Source organism: Streptopelia decaocto (assembly GCF_964273445.1).
Source record: "Streptopelia decaocto genome assembly, chromosome: 11".
In the NCBI taxonomy this organism is placed as follows: domain Eukaryota; kingdom Metazoa; phylum Chordata; class Aves; order Columbiformes; family Columbidae; genus Streptopelia; species Streptopelia decaocto.
The window spans coordinates 5971025-5994320 of record NC_138666.1 but is presented as its reverse complement, the minus strand read 5'-3'; the positions used below and the strand labels follow the sequence as shown (position 1 = coordinate 5994320).

Sequence of the window (23296 nt, the reverse complement as noted above, 5' to 3'; positions counted from 1 at the left end):
ACACCAGAAAGGAAACAGCCTTCAACTGGGGCAAAGATGCGTGCGGTCGATCGTCACAAAGACACAGACCTGAACTTCCAAACTCAAGCATGGGAAATGTGTCAGACATTAAAATGTTTATGTACTCATAGCTGGAAGGATTACACAGATCTGAAAGTACTACATCTTCAGGTACCAGTGGCAAGTAACTGCTGCTGCTTTGGCTAGCATTAGCCACATTTTATTAACGTAGCTTTTGTAACAGTCAATTAGGGGCAGCTACAACCTGCCTTCCTGCATACCTTCATATTTAGCCTCGTCCACAGTCAGCATCCTTAGTTCAGCCAGCTCAGCCTCCAGCTGCTCAACAGGCTCTTTGCAGGGGCTGGTCTCTGCTTTCGATTCATCTAGACAAGTAAGAGAGAAATGCGACACGTTCTCCTCACCTTTGTGCACTACATCAGTTCATAAAATGCTTTCAGCTATCACTGCTGACATTTTCTGTAAAAGCAGTGTTTACTCTTCTATAAACTATAACATCCCCAAATTGTCAATCTGCCACATACACAGCTTTGTTTTTACATTCAAAATGTGCTATTTGATTAATCATGTATGAGTTTGTGCCTAGCTGCAGAAAGGAATTCAGTTTTTAAAGCAGAGACAAAGGAGTTCTCCTTTCAGAGCTGCCTTCCTCTTGCTTTAGCTCTCTGCCCCTCACAGAAACATCTGCTGTCCCCAGGAGACTGGAACCGGTCTCAAAATACAGAGACAGACATTACAGCGTCAATACTACATCATCAGCTCCTCCTCACACCCAATGCCACACAACATCTCCAGATGTTACGTGTTACTCTATTCTGGTTTTGTTTAAAAGAAGAAATAAAAGGAAATTTCTTTTACCACTAGAAAGAGAGTGCCAGCAGCAACAAGCTGCCAGCGCACAGCCCCAGACACCAACCACCACCCGTACGCTCGGTTAGACAGGAACAGCCTCTCGTACATGAGCCAGAAATAACTCAACCATGAACAAGAGAAGTAAATAAGGTTCAAATTAATACTTGGTATAAACACACTGTAAAACAACAAGGTGTTAGGAGACTGCTGAGTCATCAAGAGTGAGCACTAAGGAACAGGGCAGGCTTAGAGCTGGCCCATTCTCAGTCCTGTCCTACATCCAGTCTCTGTGCAAGAGCCGCAGGGATGGATTAGGTTGCAGGGGATGGATTAAGGATGCGGGGGACAGGATCAGAATGCAGACCAGGCTGGTCAGGATGCAGGGGACACAGCTCAGGCTGTACCAGCAGAGGTCCCTGGTAATTCAAGGACTCTTACAGAGCTCTGGCTGCCCATTGGGATCCTGAGGATCCCAGCAACCTCAGGGGATCCCTCATCACTGCCGGTTGCCAGGACAACCTTGGCAGCCAGCCTGCTGCACATCTGCAGTTCCCAGGACTGCTTTGTCATGCCTCTCACGCTACAGCATCTCCAGAAAGCTTCAAATGCCCAAAGTGCCCCGAGCAGGAGCCAGTTCCAGATTCCTCCCCACAGAGAGTACACGGTCTCCCCCAGACGCTGGGAACAATCTCTGCTCCCCAGCCTGACCTTCTCATTTCATGTAAAACCGTGGGGAGGACGCTGTCCATTTTAAGATGCGTTTGAAACACCCACTTGCTGCAAAAGATAGGAGAGCTCATTAAATACCCATCACACCGACACACACTGCACCAGTAACACGACTGCAGTGACAGGACCTGAAACTGGGGGGTCCCTTCCACCCCAATGCAAGTGAACTGTGCACTGCAGTCCCTTTGCTCTGCTCTGCTCCCAGCCCCTCCTGCTGTCCCCTCCTGTCACCACCCATTAATCCAGGCTTCAAACGGTGAGTTGGTACAGCAGCAGTGCCGTGGCACGAGCGGTCAGCACAGTGGGGTCGCGGGCCAGCCAGGACCGCTCGAGCTGCAAATGCTGATTCATGCGGATGTTTCTGAGCTGGGTTTAGATCAGCCAGCACAGACTGCGCTTGCAGCCTCAGCACAGAGCTCTGCAGAAATCCCACCCCAGCAGGACAGGCAGAGAAAGTCATTACAAGAGTAACTATTTGATACCTCAACAAGACTTAAAGAACATACACATATTTACATACAGATTAAAGAACTAATTGGCTGTAACTTTTCAAAAACTTTCAATTAAGAAGGGCATCAATGGAAATATTAACTTCTCTTCAAGCTGATCCATAAGTAAATGTTGTATTTTTTTACCTTGTAACATTTTCTCTTTCATGGCACGACAGGCTTGCATGTACGTGGAGTACAAGTTTGAGGGTATTTTATCAGCTCTGTAATAATAAAAAATGACATTTGTTATACCACATAACCACATTCAAACTTCAGCTTTATTAAATATAAGCATAAGCAACAGCTACACTTCAAAATGTAATTAGAGAGGCTCCAAAGCATACAGAGCATCTGAAGCATTTTTTTAATTGTCATCTGACATGAGGGCCAGAAATTTACAGCCAAGGTTTTCATCGCAAGTATTATGCATGTGTAACACACAACACAAAATCAACACTATATACATATTATAGGTGTGTATTAATACCTATTTCATATAAAGTAGGTGGCTAAGATCACATAAGAGTGTGAGTTATGTGACATGCAGCATTCACACATCTAAAATGACATCAAAGTTTGACCTCCAACGCTTGCTGGGCAGGTGCTTAATACTAAAAATGTATTAAATGGGGCTCCCCTAGAACTCAGCTGCTTCTCTTACAACTTTAATTAAAAACAAAAAAATGATCCAGGCTTTCTTAGAGTCAGACTAGAATGACAGGCCAGGACCAAACGCCTCATCTGTAGGCAACATTGCCAACATTTTTTTCTTCATTATAGGTTACAGAGGAATTAATGGATTTAAAATAAAGCTGTTTCTGCAATGCAGAAAAGCACTTTTAAACATGTGTACAGGACAAGCTTGAGTTCCAAGAGGTGCTGTGTTCTCCTGGGACGTTATCTTGGTATCCCTTAAGATCAGTTCATTAAGCACTAACACACATTTAATTTTCATCTTGCCTTTTCCCACACTCTCTCCCAAAGAGAGGAGCTTTTCATGCTCAGTGTTTCATAAACGAGGTGTCAAAACCTCAGATAATCTGACGTGAAGTCACATGTTCTGAAGAGAAAGTCCAAAAGCACAGAAAATAACAGTGGGAAGTCTCAATACCTCTTTAAAGAATCTATAAAGGCCATGCGTGCATCTGGGGTTCTAGGGAGCTGTAACAGAAAAACAGGCAGGTTAGGTGCAAATTACCAGGCTACAAACACACAGCTAAATGGGAGGATCAAAAACAAAATCCAAAACCAAATACTAACCACACGTGGCCTGAGCAAAGCAGGAAGAAACCAGGAAGTATAATATGGTCGCCTGAAAATACTGAGACAGAAAATAAATATAGCAAAATATTAACAAGACCAAAGCTGCAAAGTGCCATTTCATTACCTCAAGAATTAATTTGGCTCCTACAGATAAGAAATATTCATGGTAACATGAATAACCACAGACAAATCTAGCCCAGATTAGCCAATAGTTATTCATTTCTTTAATTTTGCTTTTTATTTATTCTAACAATTGTGAACTTCACTTGCAGGTGTGCATATGGCTTTTTACTCTGCACAAACAGCTTCTCTTTGATGGCTACTGAGGAAGTGGATGACGTGGGAAGAACTTCCCAAAACCTCCTTTGCTCACATCCTCCGTTTTTCCTTTTTTGTTGTTTTGATTTGGACTTGGATTTATTACTATTAGTATAGCTAAAACCAAGAAGAGTTGAGAAGCACACAGTACCTGGCTTCTATCACAGATGTTGGGATCTTCCTGGTGTTTTCAAATATCTGAAGGGCCTTTTCAACATCCCGAAGCGCCTGGCCCTGGGGCTTGATCACACAAGTAACAACGAGAGGAAGATGTTGTGAGAAATCAAGGGTGACGATAATTTTCCCTGTTTGTTCTTTCAGGGTTAGTATAATAACGGTTGTCTGTGTTGCGAAGGGAAGTGACTGAACAAATGCAATTGCAAGAACTACCTGATATGCAGAATAAAACTGCAGGATGGAGAACCCAGGTTTGAACCATCAGCTGTGAGAAACATATATAAATAACAGCTATTCTGGCTCAGCCCAAAGGTCCACATAGTTCTGTACACACCTCCTGCAGCAGATAGTCCTGCTGAATGTCATGTTCTTTATTCAGTTGTCCCCCACAGGGACAGTATCTTTGCTGTTCTGAATTTGCTTTATTGTTATTCTATTTTACTTCATGCACTTGGAATTAAGAACCATAATCTTCAGTTCCAGTCTGTGCTGCTACACTCCAGGCAGAGGAACTGCTGCCCCGGGATCCTCTTGTTTGAGCCAAGAGACATCTTAAAACTGCAAGAACCTGGGCCAGTTTCTCAACAGATCAGACTTGGCAATGAAACAAAATCGTCACTTGTGACTTTCAGTTCATCACAGGACTAAATTTCATTGCAGTATGTTTAACCAGCCTGTATTTCATGTACTCCACTTGACTAAGTGCAGCCCCCTAATCTGCCATACTGGTGATCAAAATGTAGAATAGGAAGAAACAATAAAGCCAAATGCTTCCTTAGCAATTATTGTTGTTATCCAAAATTTATTATGGACCAGAGTGAACCTGCAGACTGCAAATTCCCTCCCCAAATCTCCTGCAAATGTGACCGCTTTGAGTACAACACCAAATAGATGACATGTTGTACTGAAAAGAATCAAGATATACATATAAACTGCTTTCCCATGTGCTCAAATCATTGGGGGCAAATCCACAGAGGACGTGTCACCATTGTCATAAGCTGGTCAATGTGCAGAGCTAACACAGCCCCAGCTGCGGGCTAACACAGGTGCTGCTTGGCCAGTAGCTGGATGGCTAATTGCCGAGTTCGCCTGCAAGTCCACCTCTGGGAATACTTGTCACTGCCTGTTTGCCCTCTACACAGGTCTGGCTTTCATGAAATCCAGGGAATGTTTCCATTCTTACGACTGCTGTGTCCTTAAAGTTGGAGAAGATTTGGTTCAAACCTGGCAGGAATGGCAGAGAGGTCGATAACCTGAGCTCTTTGCCAGAGGAAAAGGGGCACGACTGATGAGAAAATGGTTAAACAGCCCAGCAGTACCTGCACTGTTTCATCTGTGGAAGACAAGTCTTCATAGAGCCCCATGTCCTCTATAGCAACCTGTGGGAGTTACGGAGACGCACATGGTCACGACACAGCTCATATTTTGACAGATCCAGAAAGGACTCTTTGAAAAGAGACAATTCTCACTAACCTTGAGGTCGGCGAGCCTGGTTTTAGCCAGAGTGATGTACTCCAAGAGAATAGACCGATGTTTTGTTGGCACAAAAGGGGGGTACATTATATGGACCTGAAACATGCAATTCACATCAAGATTTGCCATTTTTACAGGAAATCAGTGTAAAATTCTGGTTAGTGTTTACAGTCATCTACCTCAAATATTCCCCAAAGAAGATGTGATTGCTTGTTTTAAAATAAGCCATTTTCATGGCAACCAATGTGCAATTTTTCCCAACAACAAATAAAAATCACCAAAATGCTCAAATTTAACTCCATGAAAGAAATCCTCCTTCTTGTCCAGTAAATAAAAGAATCTTGTATTTCCTTATTTCAGGAAGAACGTGTTTTGAATAATGTATCAGAACTAATGCAATTACTATATTAACAATAAAAATGAGCTGAGCCTAGTCAAAGGCACAAATAAGTTGACTTTGGAGCAATTCTGTATCAGTCTTTAGAAAACCATCTCTACGAGCATTTTCTCACCTTCAGGTACAACGCAGCCTCAAAGGGCACCAGCTCTGACAAGAACTCGAAGAGGAAGACCAGCGCTTTCTTACTGCTCCCCTGGTGACCACCAGCGTTCCCAAAGGATGCCTGGAACAGGGAAACAACACTGCAGCCTTTGAGCGAGGAGAAAATCCCCGTCCCAGCAGGGTCGTAACCCGGCACACAAATCCCAGACATCCCTTATGGGTATCTGCTTTCTGCCAAGAGAATCTTGCTGGAGAAAAGCCTCCAGAAAAAGTTTATGGAAGTCTCCAGAGAAGTTTTCTTTGAGTATCTTGGTCCAGTTTCCAGAAAGCCCACCCTGTCATCCTCAAATTCATTCTGATGTGCTGCTATAAGAACACTCAGAGGAGCTGAACAACGCAACACCAAAATGCACCAAAGAATTGAAATTCATTGAGGTTTCTGCATAGCTTTATCTGGGCATTAAAAGGAAAATAAGCCAGTCTGAGAGTATACAGAACAGAGCCAGTTTACCTTTTGATACAGCCTAAACACTCTATCAGCAAAGGCTGAGCTTAGATTTGCAAATTGTACAAAGGAATTTACAGCTTTAAATGATGTGGAGATTTGCATACCTAAAATACCTTCATGTTTACAACTAAAAGCTAACGACTAATTACCTGTAAGGTCAAACACAGCAATTAGAGCTGCATGCAAACATCCAGGAAACAGGAATGCTTCATCTGCAGCAACCCACAACTTATGCAATAACAACAGTGTTGGTTATCAGGATACTGAAATACATCCAAGATGATGATTACAGCAGGAATTACATGTCTGCATTCCTGACAAATAACTACAGAAGTTAAGAGGGACTTAAAAGATGAAAGTAGGGAAGACTGGAGAAAGCCAAATAAATACATTCTTTGGAGACACAAAGGCTGTAATAAATATTAAATCAGTCCTAATATCAGTATAATCACTTGTTACTCTCTTTTTCTCCCCCTCTCTCCAATTCCTGGCTATCTGGTCTGAAACCAGGCTTTTGCTGGGCAGCAGAACATGCTTTGTGCACAGGTTTCTCACTTACTTCAAACAAAGATTACCAGTCAGGCCTCATTCAGCCTTACCTTAAACCATTCAGAGTAAGGCATGAACACAGCAGGGCCCTCGAGAGCAGCCTGACGAGCTATCAGGAATGCGGTGATCATGTTTTCCATATCATAATTCTCAAAGGCCTTTATCAGGAGGCGGCTCAATAGATCTAGAAACATAAAACAATCACCTCAGACTTTGCTCTTCACAACTGTGCTGTAATTTTCTATGGTAAACAGCTTGGGGAACCTTTGGGACTTGCTTATATTTTTTTTGTGCACTTTCAATAGTCAAATACTCCAGGATTTCAGCCCGGAAGAACTGCAGGAAATGCAGCAATGAGATAATCGGTAAGAAACTCTAACAAACAAGATCTGCTAGCAAAGGTGAGAGAAGAACTAAGAAGAGCTAAGCTTCAGTAATCACTGCTCCAATTAATAATTAAGGTAATTATCAAACAACCCTATTAGCTGTACACTAAGTTTGAGGAGCGCCAGGCACAAGGCCTGGAATCACGTCACTGCTGACATGGAATGTCTGAACAGAAAAGCAGATTTTCTGCTGTTCTTTTCCACGTGTGAGTCTCAAAACAGTGACTCTCGATGCCTGCGCTGTTCACCAGCCGGCACGGTTTCCTCTTCAGCACCAGAGAAGCAACAAGCACGCAAGCTTGCAGGCCCACCAGCACCTCCTCACCTCTGAAGAGCTGCTCAGCCTCGGCCTGGCACACGACCAGTGTGGACACACATGACAGGACGTGCTGCCAGTTCACCTCGTGGGTCTCCAGGACTTGTTGCAGCTGCAAGATCGACTCCTTCGCGCTGAACGCCACGAACAGCTGCAAGAGTGAGAGCAATTTGGTTTAGCTATGACATACAGGTACCTGTAAGAGCGAAATACACTGTCAAGATTAACACGTAGATGTCTCTTATATGGCTTTTTACAAAGCTATCCTGCGTGAATCTCTGTGTGAGCTTTCCAGGGCCAGACATCGTTCTGGCCTGGAACCAGCATTGGCCAAAATACACAGTAATATTCCAGTTCTTTCAGAAGTCATGTCATATTCTTAACAGTAAAAACTCACATCTTCAATTACTATCTCTATCCTCATTAACAGCTTTGCACAAAAGTTCCTTTTTCTTCAAAAGTCCCATTTGCACAAAAGCAATACTTTTTCTTCATGCTTCACACTGCCAGGATTCCTGGCAGCTGGTTCAGATTCTGTGACTATTTTTAAATAACCTCATTTCAGATATTTCAAAGAATAGAACCCCAACATAGTAAAGCTCTCTCTGCAAAACCAGGAAGACGTACTTTGCGATACAAGGTAGTGAGTAGTGAACAAGTTCTTGTAAAGCTCCACTCCTTCTGCATATGGATAGCATCAGACACTGAAGACACAAAGAAAATAGTTTACGCTTCAGAAAGAATTTTAAACTCACCCAAACCATGTAACTCAACCACACAAGATTTCCCTTTGGCTCTGACAGCTAGACACATTAAAAATTGCTGAAATCCTCTCTCTCCCTTTTGTCTTTGGGACATGCACTGTGGCAATGAGGACGGTGCCATTTCCCTACAGCACTGTCACCTCAAGGCTGCTCACACATCTACAGGCAACCATGGTGTGTGCACAGAGAACCAGCCAGAAATCGCTTTTTCTTCAATAATCTCTTCCAGCTGGAAGCCAACAATGACACAGCTCTCCCACACAACCCATACACGGCTCTAGATCATAGCCCAGAGTGAATTTACCAGAGATTTTGTAGCCCAAACATATTTCTTCCTAAAAACATCAAGCTTCGCAATTATCAGTCATGGATTAGAAGCCTTCCTGCCTTTAATCTACCAAAAGAAACACCTAGTGAGCAGAGCAAGGCCACGTTTTGGGCCTCAACCCAAACACATAGGGCCAGCCTGTGTCAGCCCCAGCACTCTCCGCAGCATCATCTCTCCCACCCAGTTTGTCCTTTTGTCCAGAACTACTCCCAGAGGCCAGAGCTCTCCCAGACCGTTACGCTTACTCCAAATATCTGTTCAGAAGTCATTGGCAGAAGCTCTGTTTGAAGGCACTGATTTTCCACTCCAAGTTTTCTCCTGAACTACAGCCCTCTCAAGCCCAGATTTGGTTTTTTTTTTTTTTTTCATCTGATCTAGCACCATGTCTATATATCCCCCAGGGAAAGAGCTGGGGAGTCGGGCAGCTGCTCTGGCTCTGAGTCCTCCAGGCTGGACTCCATTAAGCCAGGCCTGGGTAGGCTGGAGCTCCTGACACACACTAACACACCACGGAGACACTCACTTCTCCCTGCCTGTTCCTACCTTTCAACAATGGGTTGTAGGTAAGAACTTCGGTCAGGGTGTGTCTAAAAAACTGCTGCAAGGAATCCGGATCAACCACGCTTTTATAAAGTGACACATTGAACACGTTCAGCCTACAAACGACAAGGAAATGTTCAGAAACAATGCACAGGAAGTATGATCAACCAGGTACTGATCAGGGTGAAAGACTTTTTTTTTTCCCTTATCTCTCTTATCAAATTACCAGAGATATATACCTTCTTGTATGTATTTTTAAAATCTATTGGTTACTCAACATTACATAGCTATCAGATTTACAAACTTAAGTCAATATATACTCCTGCACAGGATGGGTCTGGCTTGACATGTACAAAGTTGTTAGATGAAGTGTGTTTGGAAGCAGGAATTAGAGAAGATGATGGCACCTTCCAGCTGCTTCTGCTCAGAAGCAGAGTGAGAAAACTCGATGGGGGAAACTTGCCACATGCCAAGAAGATGCTCCAAGATTGGTTCCAGCCCTGCCAGAACACCATTTCCTACCTGACACTTATTTTTTAACATGCATTTTCACTTGCACATATTTTATTAGAGAGAATACCAAACATAAGTAGCACGGCATGTGGAACATTCACACTATTTCAGTAACAAGTGTTAACAGTGGATAAAAAACTCCTGACATTACCCAGGTGAGCAGCGTTTCTTACCAGAATCTCACAGCTTGTGACGTGGAAACATCTTCCTGCTTCTCTTTACCAACAGCATCAAGCACCCCTGTACCCCAAAGCAGAAACACAAAAATGCAATGAGAGAAATGGAAATGGAAGGAACTGTGACACTAAACAACACAGGAACTAACCATGCACCATTAAGAAGGTGGCCCCATTGGGGAAATGTGCAGAAGCCATTCAGCAGCGTTACATTCCTATGAATTTTTTTCAAAAGTGACACAGAGACTCAAAAACTATTAATACTAACCTTGAACCAATTTAAAAGCATTCCCAAGAATGTGCTAATAATTAAGCCATCTAAAAATGCACATGCATTAGTAGTTAATTTCCAAACACAACCCTAATTGTGCAGCAGATCTGCAAGTGTGAACCCTGCAAAGCTGCAGGAGAGAAGCGTCCGTCTCGGGCAGGGATTTGCACAAGCAGGCCCTGAATTAACCCCTGGAGACAACAGTCTCAACCACCCTCACCAAACAAAGAGCAGCTGCTGCCACTGGGACTTCATGTTACGTTTGCTTAGAACTTTCTTCTAGAACTAGATCTGCCTCAAAGCGACGGCTGGAGCTCAAACAGCTTGGCAGCTCGCACAGTACACGGCCAGGACCATCAGCCCATGCCAAAGACCACGTACTGAGAGACCCTGTGCTTTACAGCCCGCTGCAACAGCAAATTTTCCTGTTTCTTGTCCCGTCCTACCTTCAAAAGCCTCCTGTTTTAACAGTTAAGAGTTTGCTTTGTTCATAAGGATCATTCAGGAAATATCCTGAAAAGGAAATGTATTGAGCTGGGGCAGCAAAACCGTGTCCTTGCATGAGGCAGCCCACGGGGTTAGTTGTAAAGCTCTCCTCCCCTGCAGAGGAATACTGTCAGGCTAAGTAGGGGAGAATAGAGAAAAGGAGATAAACTCTGCTTATCCTCAGGCACAGGAGTTCAACAGAGCAAGATCATCACTGTGCAGCATGGTGCTCCCATGCTTCTCCCAGCCCATCCTTCTCCCCCTGTGAAGGTCTTCACTAATAGTGAATTATTTTACACAAAGAATTCTAATGTTCTTCAAAGCAGCTGATGCATGGAGTGAAACCCCTCGAAGGTGACCCAAAAGTACAGACTAACAAAAATACCTTGTATAAAACTCGTTTAAGATATTTTCAGGTGCACAGACTGCACATCAGTCAGCAGCAGCACAGGCTGCGGGAACGTGAAGGTCAGATGAAGAGCAGGGCAGCACGGGCGCCTGTGTGGCTGCTGGCAGCTTGCTTCTTTTCCTCCAAAATCCCCTCGTCCTGTGCTTATTAGAGTTATTTTTCAAATACTGATGCTACTAAAGGGCCATCTGAGATAGGACTCATACGTACTAAAAAGTCAAGCACTTCTCTTACAGCTTTTCCATTTTAGAACCACTTTGCAAGGTGTGTAAGGTCTTTCTGTCCGCAGACAACGTTCCCTCTGGGACAGGTACAGGATGGGGCTGGCAGCGCCGCAGGGAGAGGGAGCAGCCCTGGCGTGTGTCCTGCTCTGCAGGCATCCTACAGCAGAGGAGAAGCTCCAGCCTCTGCAGCAGCACTGAGCACGTTGCTGAAGCTGAAATGTGCCAGCAAAAGTGGTAAAGTGCTGTCACTAAGGAGACGGGAAAGGAACAGCAGCCACACAGCCAGATTGTATTAATATCCCAGGGTAGGGCACGTGAGGAGGTGTGAGCGAGAGTGAAGAGGCATGAGTGAGCGTGAGGGGGTGTGAGCAAACACTTCCTCCACTGTACAGCACATACAGCAACTTACCATGAAGATCATCTGTGACATAAGACAAAAATAACCCCGATGCGTGTTTGGTCTTTCTGAGTCAGGATTTGCAATGCAAAGCAGGGACTACAACGCTTGAGCCCCCAGCAGCAGCAGCAGGACTGCCTGGGCCAAAACAGGCACCTTGGCCATGTGACACTTCTTGAAGGTCTTTTAAGGACTACACATGTACATTAGATGTCTTTGCTCAGCATTTAAAAAAAAATAGGTTTCACAAAACGCTAGTCTGCAAATTCAAACCATGAACCAGGAAAATAGCTTACTTGCACATAACTTTGTAAATTCAAAGCAGAAAAAAAAAATCTCCCAGTTTAACCTCTGGAAGCAAACCAGTCTGTTATAGCACAGTTCTTAAAAATCAGCTCAGATATCAACCTGATGTTGCAGGTGGGAACATCAAAACAAACTGGCATAACAAGGCAAGAAATTATCTGCAGCGTTGGAAGACACTCACTTTACAAGAGCAAAAGGGAAAACAGGGGCACACAAAATCAGTGACATTAATAATATGCACAGCAGAGGAAAAGCAGTCCAGGCAAAGGATTTCTCCTTGTAGATTTAGTAATGAACAAGGAACTCAAGTCGAGTAAACAGCAGCAATGCACAAAGCCAGGAATCACAAACATACTTACATGTCAACATTCTTCGTAGGACAGCATGACAGATCTGTTCAAAATGGACATATTAAGACCATTTAGAGTTTAAAAGAGCTACAGTAATATGCAGAAAAATTAAATTGACTCAAAGAAAGTTCTGTCCCTCTTAATTTAAAGCTTAACCTTCAGCTCAGGCTTTATGGTAGAGCAGATACAATAGACAGAAGGGGAAGCATTTCCCGTGCTCACCAGCACTCCACACCTCACATTCCTAGGAAGCCAATCAAGGTGAAACCGAGGAAACTTACAAAACCCCGGACACCTCACCTTGGAAAATATATCTCTAAAAAAAATGTCTGTGTTCTGGTTTCAGCATTTCTTCATCACCTACTCCAGCCTGGACCCACCACCCTTTTTTTGTTGCTCTAAACTCACATTTATTTACATTCAGCAAGGCCCAGAGGTATAGAAAGGAACCACTCTTTAAACAAACATTTGTAAATAGTCTCATTTCATTCTTACATTGGGGACCTTCTTGAATTCCAACTTCCTTCCCAGCTCTGAAGTTTGCTGAAAGCCATTCTGAAGAAACACAATCGCAAAGTCTGCAAATTGAGAAGGAATTAGTGTTTCAGCATGAAAATAAAGACCTCTCACTCTTTTGACTCCCCATCTCCCAACAGCAGCAGCGGCTGAAAAGCCTTGTTCACTACACAGCAACCAGCAGGAATCTTTTATTGTCTTGGAGTAAAATTACTTCCCCACAAAAGGATCTAGAACAACGGATGGCAGGGAGCACAGAAACTTCAAGGATTGTACAGACAAAAGCATTTACAGGTCTTATTACTGCTGCAGAACTCGTGTGGGTTGTACCTGACTGGTACTGGCCCAGCCTGACTGCAACTCGTCAATCAAATCACGTAGTGACTTTTTCTAAACAAAACTATAAAATAAATAACAGAAAAGGGCAAGGGGAAAATGGAACTGTTAAATACTGTAGAATCCCAGGTTGAAAGGACCTCAAGGATCAACTGGTCCAACCTTTCTTGGCACAAGCCCAGTCTAGCCAAGCTGGCCCAGCACCCTGTCCAGCTGGATCTGAAAACTGTCCAGTGTTGGGGAATCCACCACTTCCCAGGGAGATTATTCCAATGGCTGATTGTTCTAATTAGGAAAAATTTCCCTCTCGTGTCCATCGGAATCTTCCCAGAGGTAACTTGTACCCATTGTCTTTTCCATGAGACTCCTTGTAAAAAGAAGATATTTCGAGATATTCTGGTCCAGAATATCACAGTTTGCAGGAGTATCACACTCTCAAGATATCATCCCTGGCTCCATACTTCCTGCAATTACACTGTCTTGTGATACTACAACTCAAATAGATTCAGAAATGCAAACCAATTCTCTTTTAAGGGAAAAAAAAAATGGTGAATTTGCTAAATATAAAAATACATTCCCCTCACTGAGACGAGGTAAGAAAACGCAAAGCAAGGCCTCTGTCTTACACCTCCCAGCCTTTGACCTGCTCAGCCCCCTCCTGCAGCGCCTGCTTGGGTGTCTTGCCTGAGAGGACATGTCCCGCCACCTCCTCGTCTCCGTGGGTCCCCTCCGCCTGCTCGCAGAGGCCAGTGAGGCCACCGCGCAGCCACTCCACCGCAGCAGGGACGGATGGGCTGCTGAGAACAAAGAGAAGCACATTCAATTCAATCCCTCCTGCTCTTTGTAAGGCTGGTTTTATTTCCTCCACCATCCCCTTGGACTCAGGAAAGAACCATCTGTGCAGGACTCTGCCTTGTATGTGGCTTTTCATTTATTTAATTTGGACCAGCAAGAGCTTTATTTGCTTTGTAAAAAGATTCCACAACAAACACATCCAAAGGGAAAAAATATGTGTGAAATTGTGTGTTCAAGTATTTCCTCATCTCTGTCTATTCCCATTTAGAAAGTACTGCCAGAAGACTTCAGTTCCAATTTCTAAGATACTTAGATAAAAATGGTTAACAAAAAAAAAAAAAAAAAAATCAAGCTCTTAATCTGTCCATTTGGTTTGCTTGAATTTGAAGTACAGTGGACACTGAAGGCTTTTTTCCTATTCCATTAACAGACAAGTAAACCAACACCGAAGGCATAGAAGATTGCTGTAACATTCCTTTGACACCATAAGAAAACACCCTGAACTTCCCACAGGATTAACTGGTTTTACTTGTTGGTTTAAAAATAAATCAGTTCCTAGAAGAACTGTTCTCTGGAGATGAACTCCACCAAACCTTACTGAAATGCTGGGATTGTGAAGACAGCAGCTCACAGCTGCTGCAAAGCGATGTTTCTCCTCGAGACCAGCACTCATTTTGGGGGACTAAATGAGTTTCCAAGGCAGAAACAAAGCGGCAAAACAAAGCCGTGGGGAAAGCGTCACCTGGGGAAAGCGTCACCAGGACAGCTGCAGCAGTGGGTCCCACCGAGCCATTGTGCTCCACACTGCGGCTGATTCGGCAGCCACCAGACAACGGGCCACTTAACCTGTGCTAATTAACCCAGAGTAACCTCTCAAACCCAGGGTAACTTCTTAAATCTAATCTGATCGCTTGCCAGCACCTGACTGTATTCTTAGTCCAGAATACTCATGACTAATCCCTGATTATATTTCAATAGGCTTTACAAGATTAAATACATCTGCAAACCTCCAAACCTCTGCTCACCTCTCCAGCAGCTCTCCCAGCCCAATGACGTCTCCTCTGTGCAAGTGCCACACAGCTTCCAGCACCGGAGGGGCCTAACAAGGTGTCACAATCAGGTCACGGTCTGCATTTGGCAGTTAACATTAACATTTGGCTAATGAAAGCTATACATAAAAGAATAAAACTAAGTTCTGTTTATTCAAACTATCCAGAACTTATTAAAACTTAAAAACAATAACATAAGAAATAACAAATGAGGAAAGATTATATCTGATCTTTTCTTCCTACAAATTTTGAATGGTTTAGGGTTGTAGATGCACCATCATTTTAAATTTTCATGGTCAAGTAATAAATATCTCCATTTTTGTCCCGCTGGAATAATGCTGATGCTGCATATTCAAGGGAGCAGGGGATATTCCAGAAAACAGCTTCACATCTTGTTATAATAATTCAGCTCTGGAAACAGATTAGAGAATTATCACTTAGCCTGTTAACTGTTTATTAGTCTCTGTGAAGTGAGTTTGCTGCTCTCAAACCCATTTCCCAATAGGAGATGACAGAAAAATGCGGCAACTGTACGGGCAGAGAGGCCGATGGATGCAGAGGAAAAGCCAATGCTACTTGGACAGTCCAGCTCCTGAACACCAGGCTTATCATTGGCAAAATCAGCACCAAGCATCATGTCCATGAGGACAAAACAGAAAGAGGAGATACCTGGGAGTTCTGGGCAGACAGGCCATGAAGGAGAAAAGCCCCACGAGCTTTCTGCAGCAACCAGCAGCTGCCTCATAGAGTGACCCTGGACTTGCCCACATACTTTGTCTTGGACAACCTAATTCTTTCCTGTAACAATCTCAGTGACACAGCAGCACTTGATCTCCATGTCTGCCCGAGAACTAGGAGATCTTAATCAGCCTACAAAACACACGGGATTCTATTTTCAGCCCAGGATCGGATATTTGAGACTAGAGCGTGGCTCTTTATCCTGACAGATCAGCCTCTGCCTTCTTTCCCACCGGAGCAACCAGAACTGCTCCCCTCACAAAAAGTCCTTACCCGCACTTAGACTATCACTTATCTTAAGAAAACAAATGGCCCAAATGAAATCAAGACAACAGTTTTGTGAAGCAACGCAACCTGGTATCTGCTATCGCATTTCTCTCAAGCCATTTTCTGCGTGAACTCACTCAGGGTTATCATCACTTCCAGATAAACAAAGCGGAGAACCAGAACGCCAAAGACTCATTGAATATTGCTGACAAAGCACATAACGGACTTCTGGGATCATGTGGCAGTTTTTAGCAGAAACTGCCACACAACTTTAATAATTCACCTACTTCCAAAGTTCTACTAAATCCTCCTCAAAAAATACAACCTGCTAGAGGCAAGGAAGGTCCCAGTCAACTTGCTTTAAAATAAACAAAAAACCAACCCCACCATTTATAATTCAGTTCATGTTTTTGAAAGGTCAGAGAGACTACTGTGACTGTCAGGAGTTGAAGACTACAGGGATGAGCAGTGGCAAGGTTGTTCTCAGTCACCATAAAAACCACCAAGGGAAACTGCAGGGAAATCCCAGCACTTTGCCAGTCCATGTTCCTGTTATCTCTGCTTTCGCGGGAAAGCGGGGCCGAAAACATGCGACCACGTCCCTCAGGTGAAGTCAAACTGGCCTGTATCATGGCAGCTATTCTCCATGAGTTCTTACCTTCATTTTCCACATCTCTTGACAGAACACTGAGCGACAGAACACATTGTTCGCCAGCAAATCCTTCATGGTCCGAAGCAAGCCAGACAACCTCTTCTGGAATCACCCCAGAAATGAAGCAGAGATAATTTTCTTTGTAAATAACCAGAGATTATAACACTGGATCTGCTTAGAGAGACCCCTGTAATGCTGCACTTTGGCAACAGATAAAAAACTTCAGTTCTAAGCTGCCAAAAACAGACACTTCCCTGTATAGAAGAACTCCCTACTTCTGTGTGCATATCGGACACATAAAAGAATAATCGCTGCTCAGGTGCTATGTGTTTGGGTGACTTTATCAGAACAGATAAACTGAGTTTAAAGTCAAACCTAACAATACAACGTTCTTGATAAAGTAAATATAAACCTTTTCCCTTACTCTCTGGTCCAAGTTCAGTAATGGGGCTTCTGAGGGGCTGGCAGAATCCTGACAGATCCGCTCAATGTTGGTAACAGCATTTTTGGCTGCCAAGATTGCTGCGGGCACACCCAATCTCAAGGCCTGTTCCTGCAGAACAGAGACTAAACAAAAAAACAATAAAGCAGAAAGCTGTCAGCGTGGAAGAAAAGAGGGTTTGAACACGACTATGAAAACAGAAGTCTCAAGTCTTAAACCCCTTCCAGCACAGATGTCGTTTGTTGTGCTGGGCAAATAATTTTCATTTCCATGTTTCATTCCTTTTCTGTATGTAAAATGGGGGCAGAACAACCACAGAGGTAGAGTACCCTTGTTAAGCAGATCCTTGTATTTTAGTCTTGTGGGGCTCACAGTAACACTGCCCAAACAATCAAAGTATTTAACGATCAGACCTTGCCAGGGTTGTCATCACCGGACAAGTAAGAAATGAGCAGCCAAGTGGGAGACCAGAACAATTAAAAGAAAGCAAAACTGGGGTTGCACTGAACAGGTAGAAATTCAATACATAAAGAAAAGTTCTTTGCCGTGTCTGTCTCCAATAGATAGTCACCTGTAAATGATTCTGAGGATACTTCCTGGTTCTTTACACTCTCCTGTCCACCTGGTTTGGCTGCATCTTCCACCTGGAAGCCAAACAACAACATAACACTCTGAGATCTCTGTTACACATATTTACAAACCTGTTTCCTCTAAAACACTAAGAGCAGCTCTGGCATCCTTGGGAGCTGGAGCAACTGAAGTGACATTAACACCGAGCTCCCACATAGTTGTGGCAAACCAGAGATTTCAGAGCACTTTGCAAGAGACATAAGTACAGTTATCTCCATTTTATGCAGAGAAAATGAGATAAAGGTCAAAGCTGCTTGTCCCCAGTCACCCAACAGATCAGCAACAGCACCAAGAACAGAATATCTTTCAAGTCCTTTCTGTGAAGCCACGCTGTCATAAATATTTGATGAAACATGTCAAAATGTTGAAAATGTGGATCCTTTTCTAGTTAAATCCCCTTTTTTTTCTTTTTATAAAGACAAACATTCTGTACAGAAAGGAACATCCTTATGGTTGAACTGTGTGAAGTATCTGAATTGTCTATTCAAGTTATGAAAATCAAGAGTTCTCTCCCGTACATGAGGAGGAAGTAGAACGTGGCCAAGTCAGAATCTTAGCTCGAGCATCTATGCAGACAAACGACATGGGTTTTCTGAACAGCCACATTAGTCAGAAACGGTTTGTAATTCAGAGAAAACCCAATAATAGTCTCCCCTGATTTTTTTTCCTGTCTTCACAAGAAGCCAGTTCGGACCCCAAGAAAAAGGTGCTGAGTTTCCTTTTGTCCAAAACCAAACCATGCTTAACCATCTTAAGCCTGTAACATTAAAACACAGACGAATAAAGGAAAAACAAATCTCATTTCTGCAACATAAACCTCTAAACTTTGTTTTCCTCCTACGGTGCTGTTTTTTCTTTTCAGTTGTCATAAAATCTGTGTTCCTTGGACATTCGTTCTGCAGTTGCCCCAGTAAGGACCCTGCTGGAACCCACCTCCAGCTGGACCTCCGGCGGTCCCCAGCCTGACCCCTGCCCCAACCGCCCACTCATACCTCCAGGAGGAGGTCATTCAGGTTCTGATGGCGATCCAGCACACGCAGAGCCGCTTCCTGGAGCTCTGCTCCGCTCCCAAAGGCGCTTTTTCGTTTCCTGGCTCTCCCTGCTGAGAAGTTTGGATTTCTTTAATAACCACAGTGTGTTCCAACAGCCCCTTGAGGACACCCCCTTGCTCTGCTTCTTTAGCTCTGACGGGGCAAAGGCAGCCCCCATCAGACCGTGGTGAGCTGGCAGCATGACAGGAGCTGTGCAGGGTGTTCTGTTTGGTTTGCTCCAGGCAGCTCTGCACGGTTTGCTCTTTGGTGGCCCAGCGCAGCCCAAGCTCCGTCAGGCACTGTCAGCCATCGGCCTGCAAAGGCCCTCGGCCCAGAGCAGCCAAAGTGCCACCCTGACACCCCCACCACAGGACAGGAGCCACGGCAGGGCCACAGGAAAGCACCAGCCTTGAAGAGGGGGGTCCTGGGAGAGGTAGGGCTGAGGGGGACTGTGGTGGAGGGCTGAGGAGAGGGGCTGAGGAGAGGGGCTGAGGAGAGGGGCTGAGGAGAGGCGCTGAGGAGAGGCGCTGAGGAGAGGCGCTGAGGAGAGGCGCTGAGGAGAGGCGCTGAGGAGAGGCGCTGCCAGGAGCCCAGAGCACCACACAGACCGGAGGATTGGGGGGTGCATGAGGGCAGAGAGGGGACAGTCACCCTCCCTTCCACTGTCCCTGCAGGAAGCTCCAGGCCAAAAGCTCCCTCAGAGTAGCCCCGGCGCTGCCCCGGCCCGGACCTACCCAACAGATCCCGCCACGTCCTGCCACCCGGGCCCGCCATGACGGCGGCCCCGGCAACCAAATCCGCCCGCCCCGCGCCGCCATTGGCTCCCCGCCGCCTCCGCTGATTGGCTGGGAGCACGGCGTGGTCCCGCACGCCTTTCCGCCATCTTGGTAGTGGCGGAGGCGGGGAGCTGCCATGCTGGGGAGGGCGGGCGGTGCCCATCGGGGGCCGGTAGGGGCTGTACAAGGCGGTGAGGAGGGATATGGCGGTACACGGGGGACATGGAGGACACGCTGGGGTAGGAGACGGAAAGAGGAGAATGCCCTCTACAAAGGCAGCATGTGTGGGATGCAGTGGGTGGCCCTCAAGACGTGTCCCAGGAAAGCGGGGGCTCAGGACCACCGCAATGTCCCCTGTCCCACCACGATGTCCCCTGTCCCATCCTCCTCGAGCATCCCTGCAGACAAGCTGATACCCGTGTCCCATGTGTCACAGAGCCCTGTGTCTGCCTGTCTGTCCCAGGCTGCAGCCAGGAGTGCCATCGCCCGTGGGTAGCAGTGGAACAGCAAATGTCCCTGTCACCGGTGATCGCTGGCAGGTCCCCGCGGCCACACTGGCTCACCAGCCTGTGAGGAGCTGTGATCACTGTGTTTAATTCTTCAACATTTGTGCATTTTGGGGTTGTCCTGTTCAGGGATAGGAGTTCAATGACTCTTGTGGGTCCCTTCCAACTCTACATTCTACGATTCCAAAGGGATCACCCAGTGTGGCCATCTCACCTGGAGCTCCAGGTCCTGGGATGCCCCAGAGTTTGCTCATGCGGAGAGGAGCCCGGGGACCCTTTCAGCAGCCTCCGTTGCGTGACAGTTGTGAGGCTGCAGACCCGCTCCTGCCCCAGAGCGGGGTGCAGGGCAGCAGTGGCAAGCGCAACAGGACAGGGCTTGGTGTCCCTCCCGAGGGGACCAAGGTGCCAGTCTCAGGGTGGGGGACCCACTGACAGGGTGGCAGGGGTGTTTTGGGGAACCAGAAAGTCTGGGAGCAGCGAGTGCTCCGTGACACCAGGCACAGTCAGGGACTCACCTCTGCTTTGACCAAAGAAATAAAAACAGGGGGGAAGCCATCACCGCGATGGCCAAAACAACAAGAAACCCACCCGGAGGTGCAGCCGAGAGCTCAGCATTGCTGCCCGGAGCAAGGGCTACGTTCCACGCAGCAACGCCAGGATGTTCGTCAGACTCCGGACACGTCTGAGGCCAGCGCACACCACACAGCAAAAGCGAGCTGCTGTGTGAAACGCTCCCTCCTTTCATGGTCCCCAGTTTCTTGCAGCAGCTCAGGAAAATGGTGCATCCAGCCCCCTGGGCGCTCTGTGCACTCATCTCAGGTTCCTGTGGCTTGTTAAGGAAATTCTTTGCATTTGGCAGAGCAAACCCATGTGAACATATTACCCGCAAACAGCACCCAGCCCCACTGCAGGCTGCTGGGGAAGGGCTCTGCCCCCAGCCCAGCTCCGCAGCCGTCTCGCCAGGGCACGTCCCGCTTCACTGCCGAGGTGAAACGCAACACTCCCGTAGGGCTCTGTAACCATTTCCCAACCTGTCCATTTATTTTTCCCTATTTCTTTCATTTTTAATTATATTTTCCCTATGCACATACACACTAGGCTTTTGTTTGATTTTTTTCCAAGACAGTAGCTTTTAATTACATCTTGATTTCATATTAATCACAGTTTTACCCAAAGCAAATGGCCTTGTGCTTCATACTTCAAATGCATTCCCATTAATCCTGCAGGTCGGGTTATCGCCGCCTTCAAACACTGCACGTCCTCCCCGCTCCGGTCCCTGGCGGTGCCGCCCTGGCTGTGTCCGTGGGTGCTGGCAGGTGTGTGTGGCACAGGAACGCCGGCAGCCAGCTGAGCACAACGCAGACACGCTGCAGTGGGCAGCACACACGGCTTTCCTCCCTCTAAAGTTGCTCCCCAAGCAGGCTCCAAAGGCGTCTGATTACAGGGTGAATGTTGCATTCGAATCTCACTTGTTGGTGCAGAAAGCCAGACCCAGACATCACCGTCGCAGCCAAGAGCTGCTCCAGGGGGCCCGACGATGGGGTGTTTGAGTAACTCAGGGATGCACAGATATTTTGGATTGTCTGCATCCAGCCTTCCCCTTCTCAGACCCCAGGGCACCGTGTGGGGTTGCATTTCCCAGCTGTCCAACCCTGTTCTCCCATCTCCCTCTCCAGCGATGGAGCTGACGCTGCTCACAGTCTCCAAGATGGGCACAGGAGGGCATTGCTCTCCCCAGACTCTTTGCCATGGGTCTCTGGCCCCAGGACAGTTCTTTGGCCATGTGAGATGGACGAGCGCTCAGGTGCCGGCTCTGTCCCTCTTCCAGCCCCACCAGCACAGCTCCAGGATCAACCCCAGTTTATGCTCTTATGTTAATGGAGCTGAGATGGGGTTTTATGCTCTTTCCATCATGGAAATGGGAAGCTCATAATGACAAGAGCTTTAATGTGCTCTAGCTGACCTTTCACGGCAGGCTGGCTGTCCTTCCTGCTCTGTCAGGACATCCTGCCCACCCCATGGGTCCAAAAGGACCTGCTGGTGCTGGGGCATGAGCCACCTATGAGTCCTGTGCCACAACAGCCCTCCCTGTCTGCAGGACATCATCCCACCAGCCATGTTCCAGTGGGACATCGCGTCCTTAGAGACTCCAGCTCCTCATCTTTCAGCTGTCTCTTGCTGCTCCTGGCCATGCGCAAACTGGTCTGCAGCATCCTGAGCTCTTGTCCTTCCCTCCAAGGGGTGTCATTGTCCCTGCCTGGCCCTTTTCCTCCACTGGCTCCCCAGAGCCGCTGAGCCAAGCAGAGCTGGCATGTGGGAACTCATGGCTGTGTTTCCCCTGATGTCCTCCTGGCCCTGACGCCATCGTGTCCCTACATCTGCCCGCCCCACACACGGCACGTGTGTTCTGTGGGATGGACACCTGGGAGCCAGGTGCTTCACCCCTCTGGGGAGCCATAACCACGTCTCTTGCGGGGGGGGGTGTCCCCCAGCAGTGCCCCACACCCAGCCCCCAGCACTCACCCTGGGCACTGCATGCTGCACCCCATCACACGCCCTGTACCCCTCACCCTGGGGGCACCCACACCCTGCACTCAGCCACATGCTCTGTGCCCTGCAGCAACTCCTGCCCCTGGCAGCCTTCACCCTGCTCCCCGCATGCACTGCTGCACCCTGTCTTGTGCCCTGCACCCCACAAGCTGCACCCTGCTGCATGTCCTGCACCTGCACCCTGCAGCCAGTTACGCTCCTGGCACACAGTCCTGCATCCTGATCCTGCATCCTGACAGCCTGGGTGGGCCTGGCCGTGCCGAGTTGTGCTGTGCCATGCCCTGCCATGCCGAGCCGTGCCATACCGTGGCACGCTGTGCTGTGCCAAGTCATGCCCTGCCGTGCTGTACTGAGCCGTGCCGTGCCGAGCTGTGCAGTACCGAACCCTGCTAAGCCGTACCTTGCCATGCCGAGCCGCACCATACCGTGCAGTACCGTGCCGAGCCGTACCGTACGGTACCAAGCCGCGCCGCGCCCCTTAGCTCCGCCGCGTCCCTCGCGTCCACTCCCGGTGGGCGCCCCCGGTGGCGGCGGGCGGTGGCGCGGGCGGGGCTGAGCCGCGGAGGCGGGGCCGGTCCGATCCTCCGCCAGCCGCTCCGCTCCGCCGCTCCCCCCGCTCCTGCCCGCCCCTCCCGGGGCCCCGCCCGCCCGAACGGCGG

The 23296-nt window shown here is 47.0% G+C and overlaps 1 protein-coding gene across 1 annotated transcript in view; it reads right to left on the bottom strand.

The window, feature by feature from the left end:
* The window catches only part of FANCA (FA complementation group A), a 34405-nt gene extending 14801 nt beyond the window's left edge, over window positions 1-19604 (bottom strand). Inside the window, exons 1-22 of the mRNA XM_082062899.1 lie at window positions 19540-19604; window positions 18767-18876; window positions 17716-17788; window positions 17127-17269; window positions 16709-16804; window positions 15022-15095; window positions 13886-13998; window positions 12845-12927; window positions 12359-12392; window positions 9904-9970; window positions 9221-9333; window positions 8213-8289; window positions 7595-7736; window positions 6934-7067; window positions 5837-5947; window positions 5325-5420; window positions 5171-5230; window positions 3826-3914; window positions 3354-3414; window positions 3205-3254; window positions 2238-2314; window positions 282-386 (exon numbers count right to left, since the gene is read on the bottom strand). Of these exons, the coding sequence (XP_081919025.1) occupies window positions 282-386; window positions 2238-2314; window positions 3205-3254; window positions 3354-3414; window positions 3826-3914; window positions 5171-5230; window positions 5325-5420; window positions 5837-5947; window positions 6934-7067; window positions 7595-7736; window positions 8213-8289; window positions 9221-9333; window positions 9904-9970; window positions 12359-12392; window positions 12845-12927; window positions 13886-13998; window positions 15022-15095; window positions 16709-16804; window positions 17127-17269; window positions 17716-17788; window positions 18767-18876; window positions 19540-19579 (1948 nt within the window). The 5' untranslated portion in view covers window positions 19580-19604. The remainder of the gene's footprint in view (window positions 1-281; window positions 387-2237; window positions 2315-3204; window positions 3255-3353; window positions 3415-3825; window positions 3915-5170; window positions 5231-5324; window positions 5421-5836; window positions 5948-6933; window positions 7068-7594; window positions 7737-8212; window positions 8290-9220; window positions 9334-9903; window positions 9971-12358; window positions 12393-12844; window positions 12928-13885; window positions 13999-15021; window positions 15096-16708; window positions 16805-17126; window positions 17270-17715; window positions 17789-18766; window positions 18877-19539) is intronic.
* Window positions 19605-23296: the final 3692 nt, after the last annotated feature.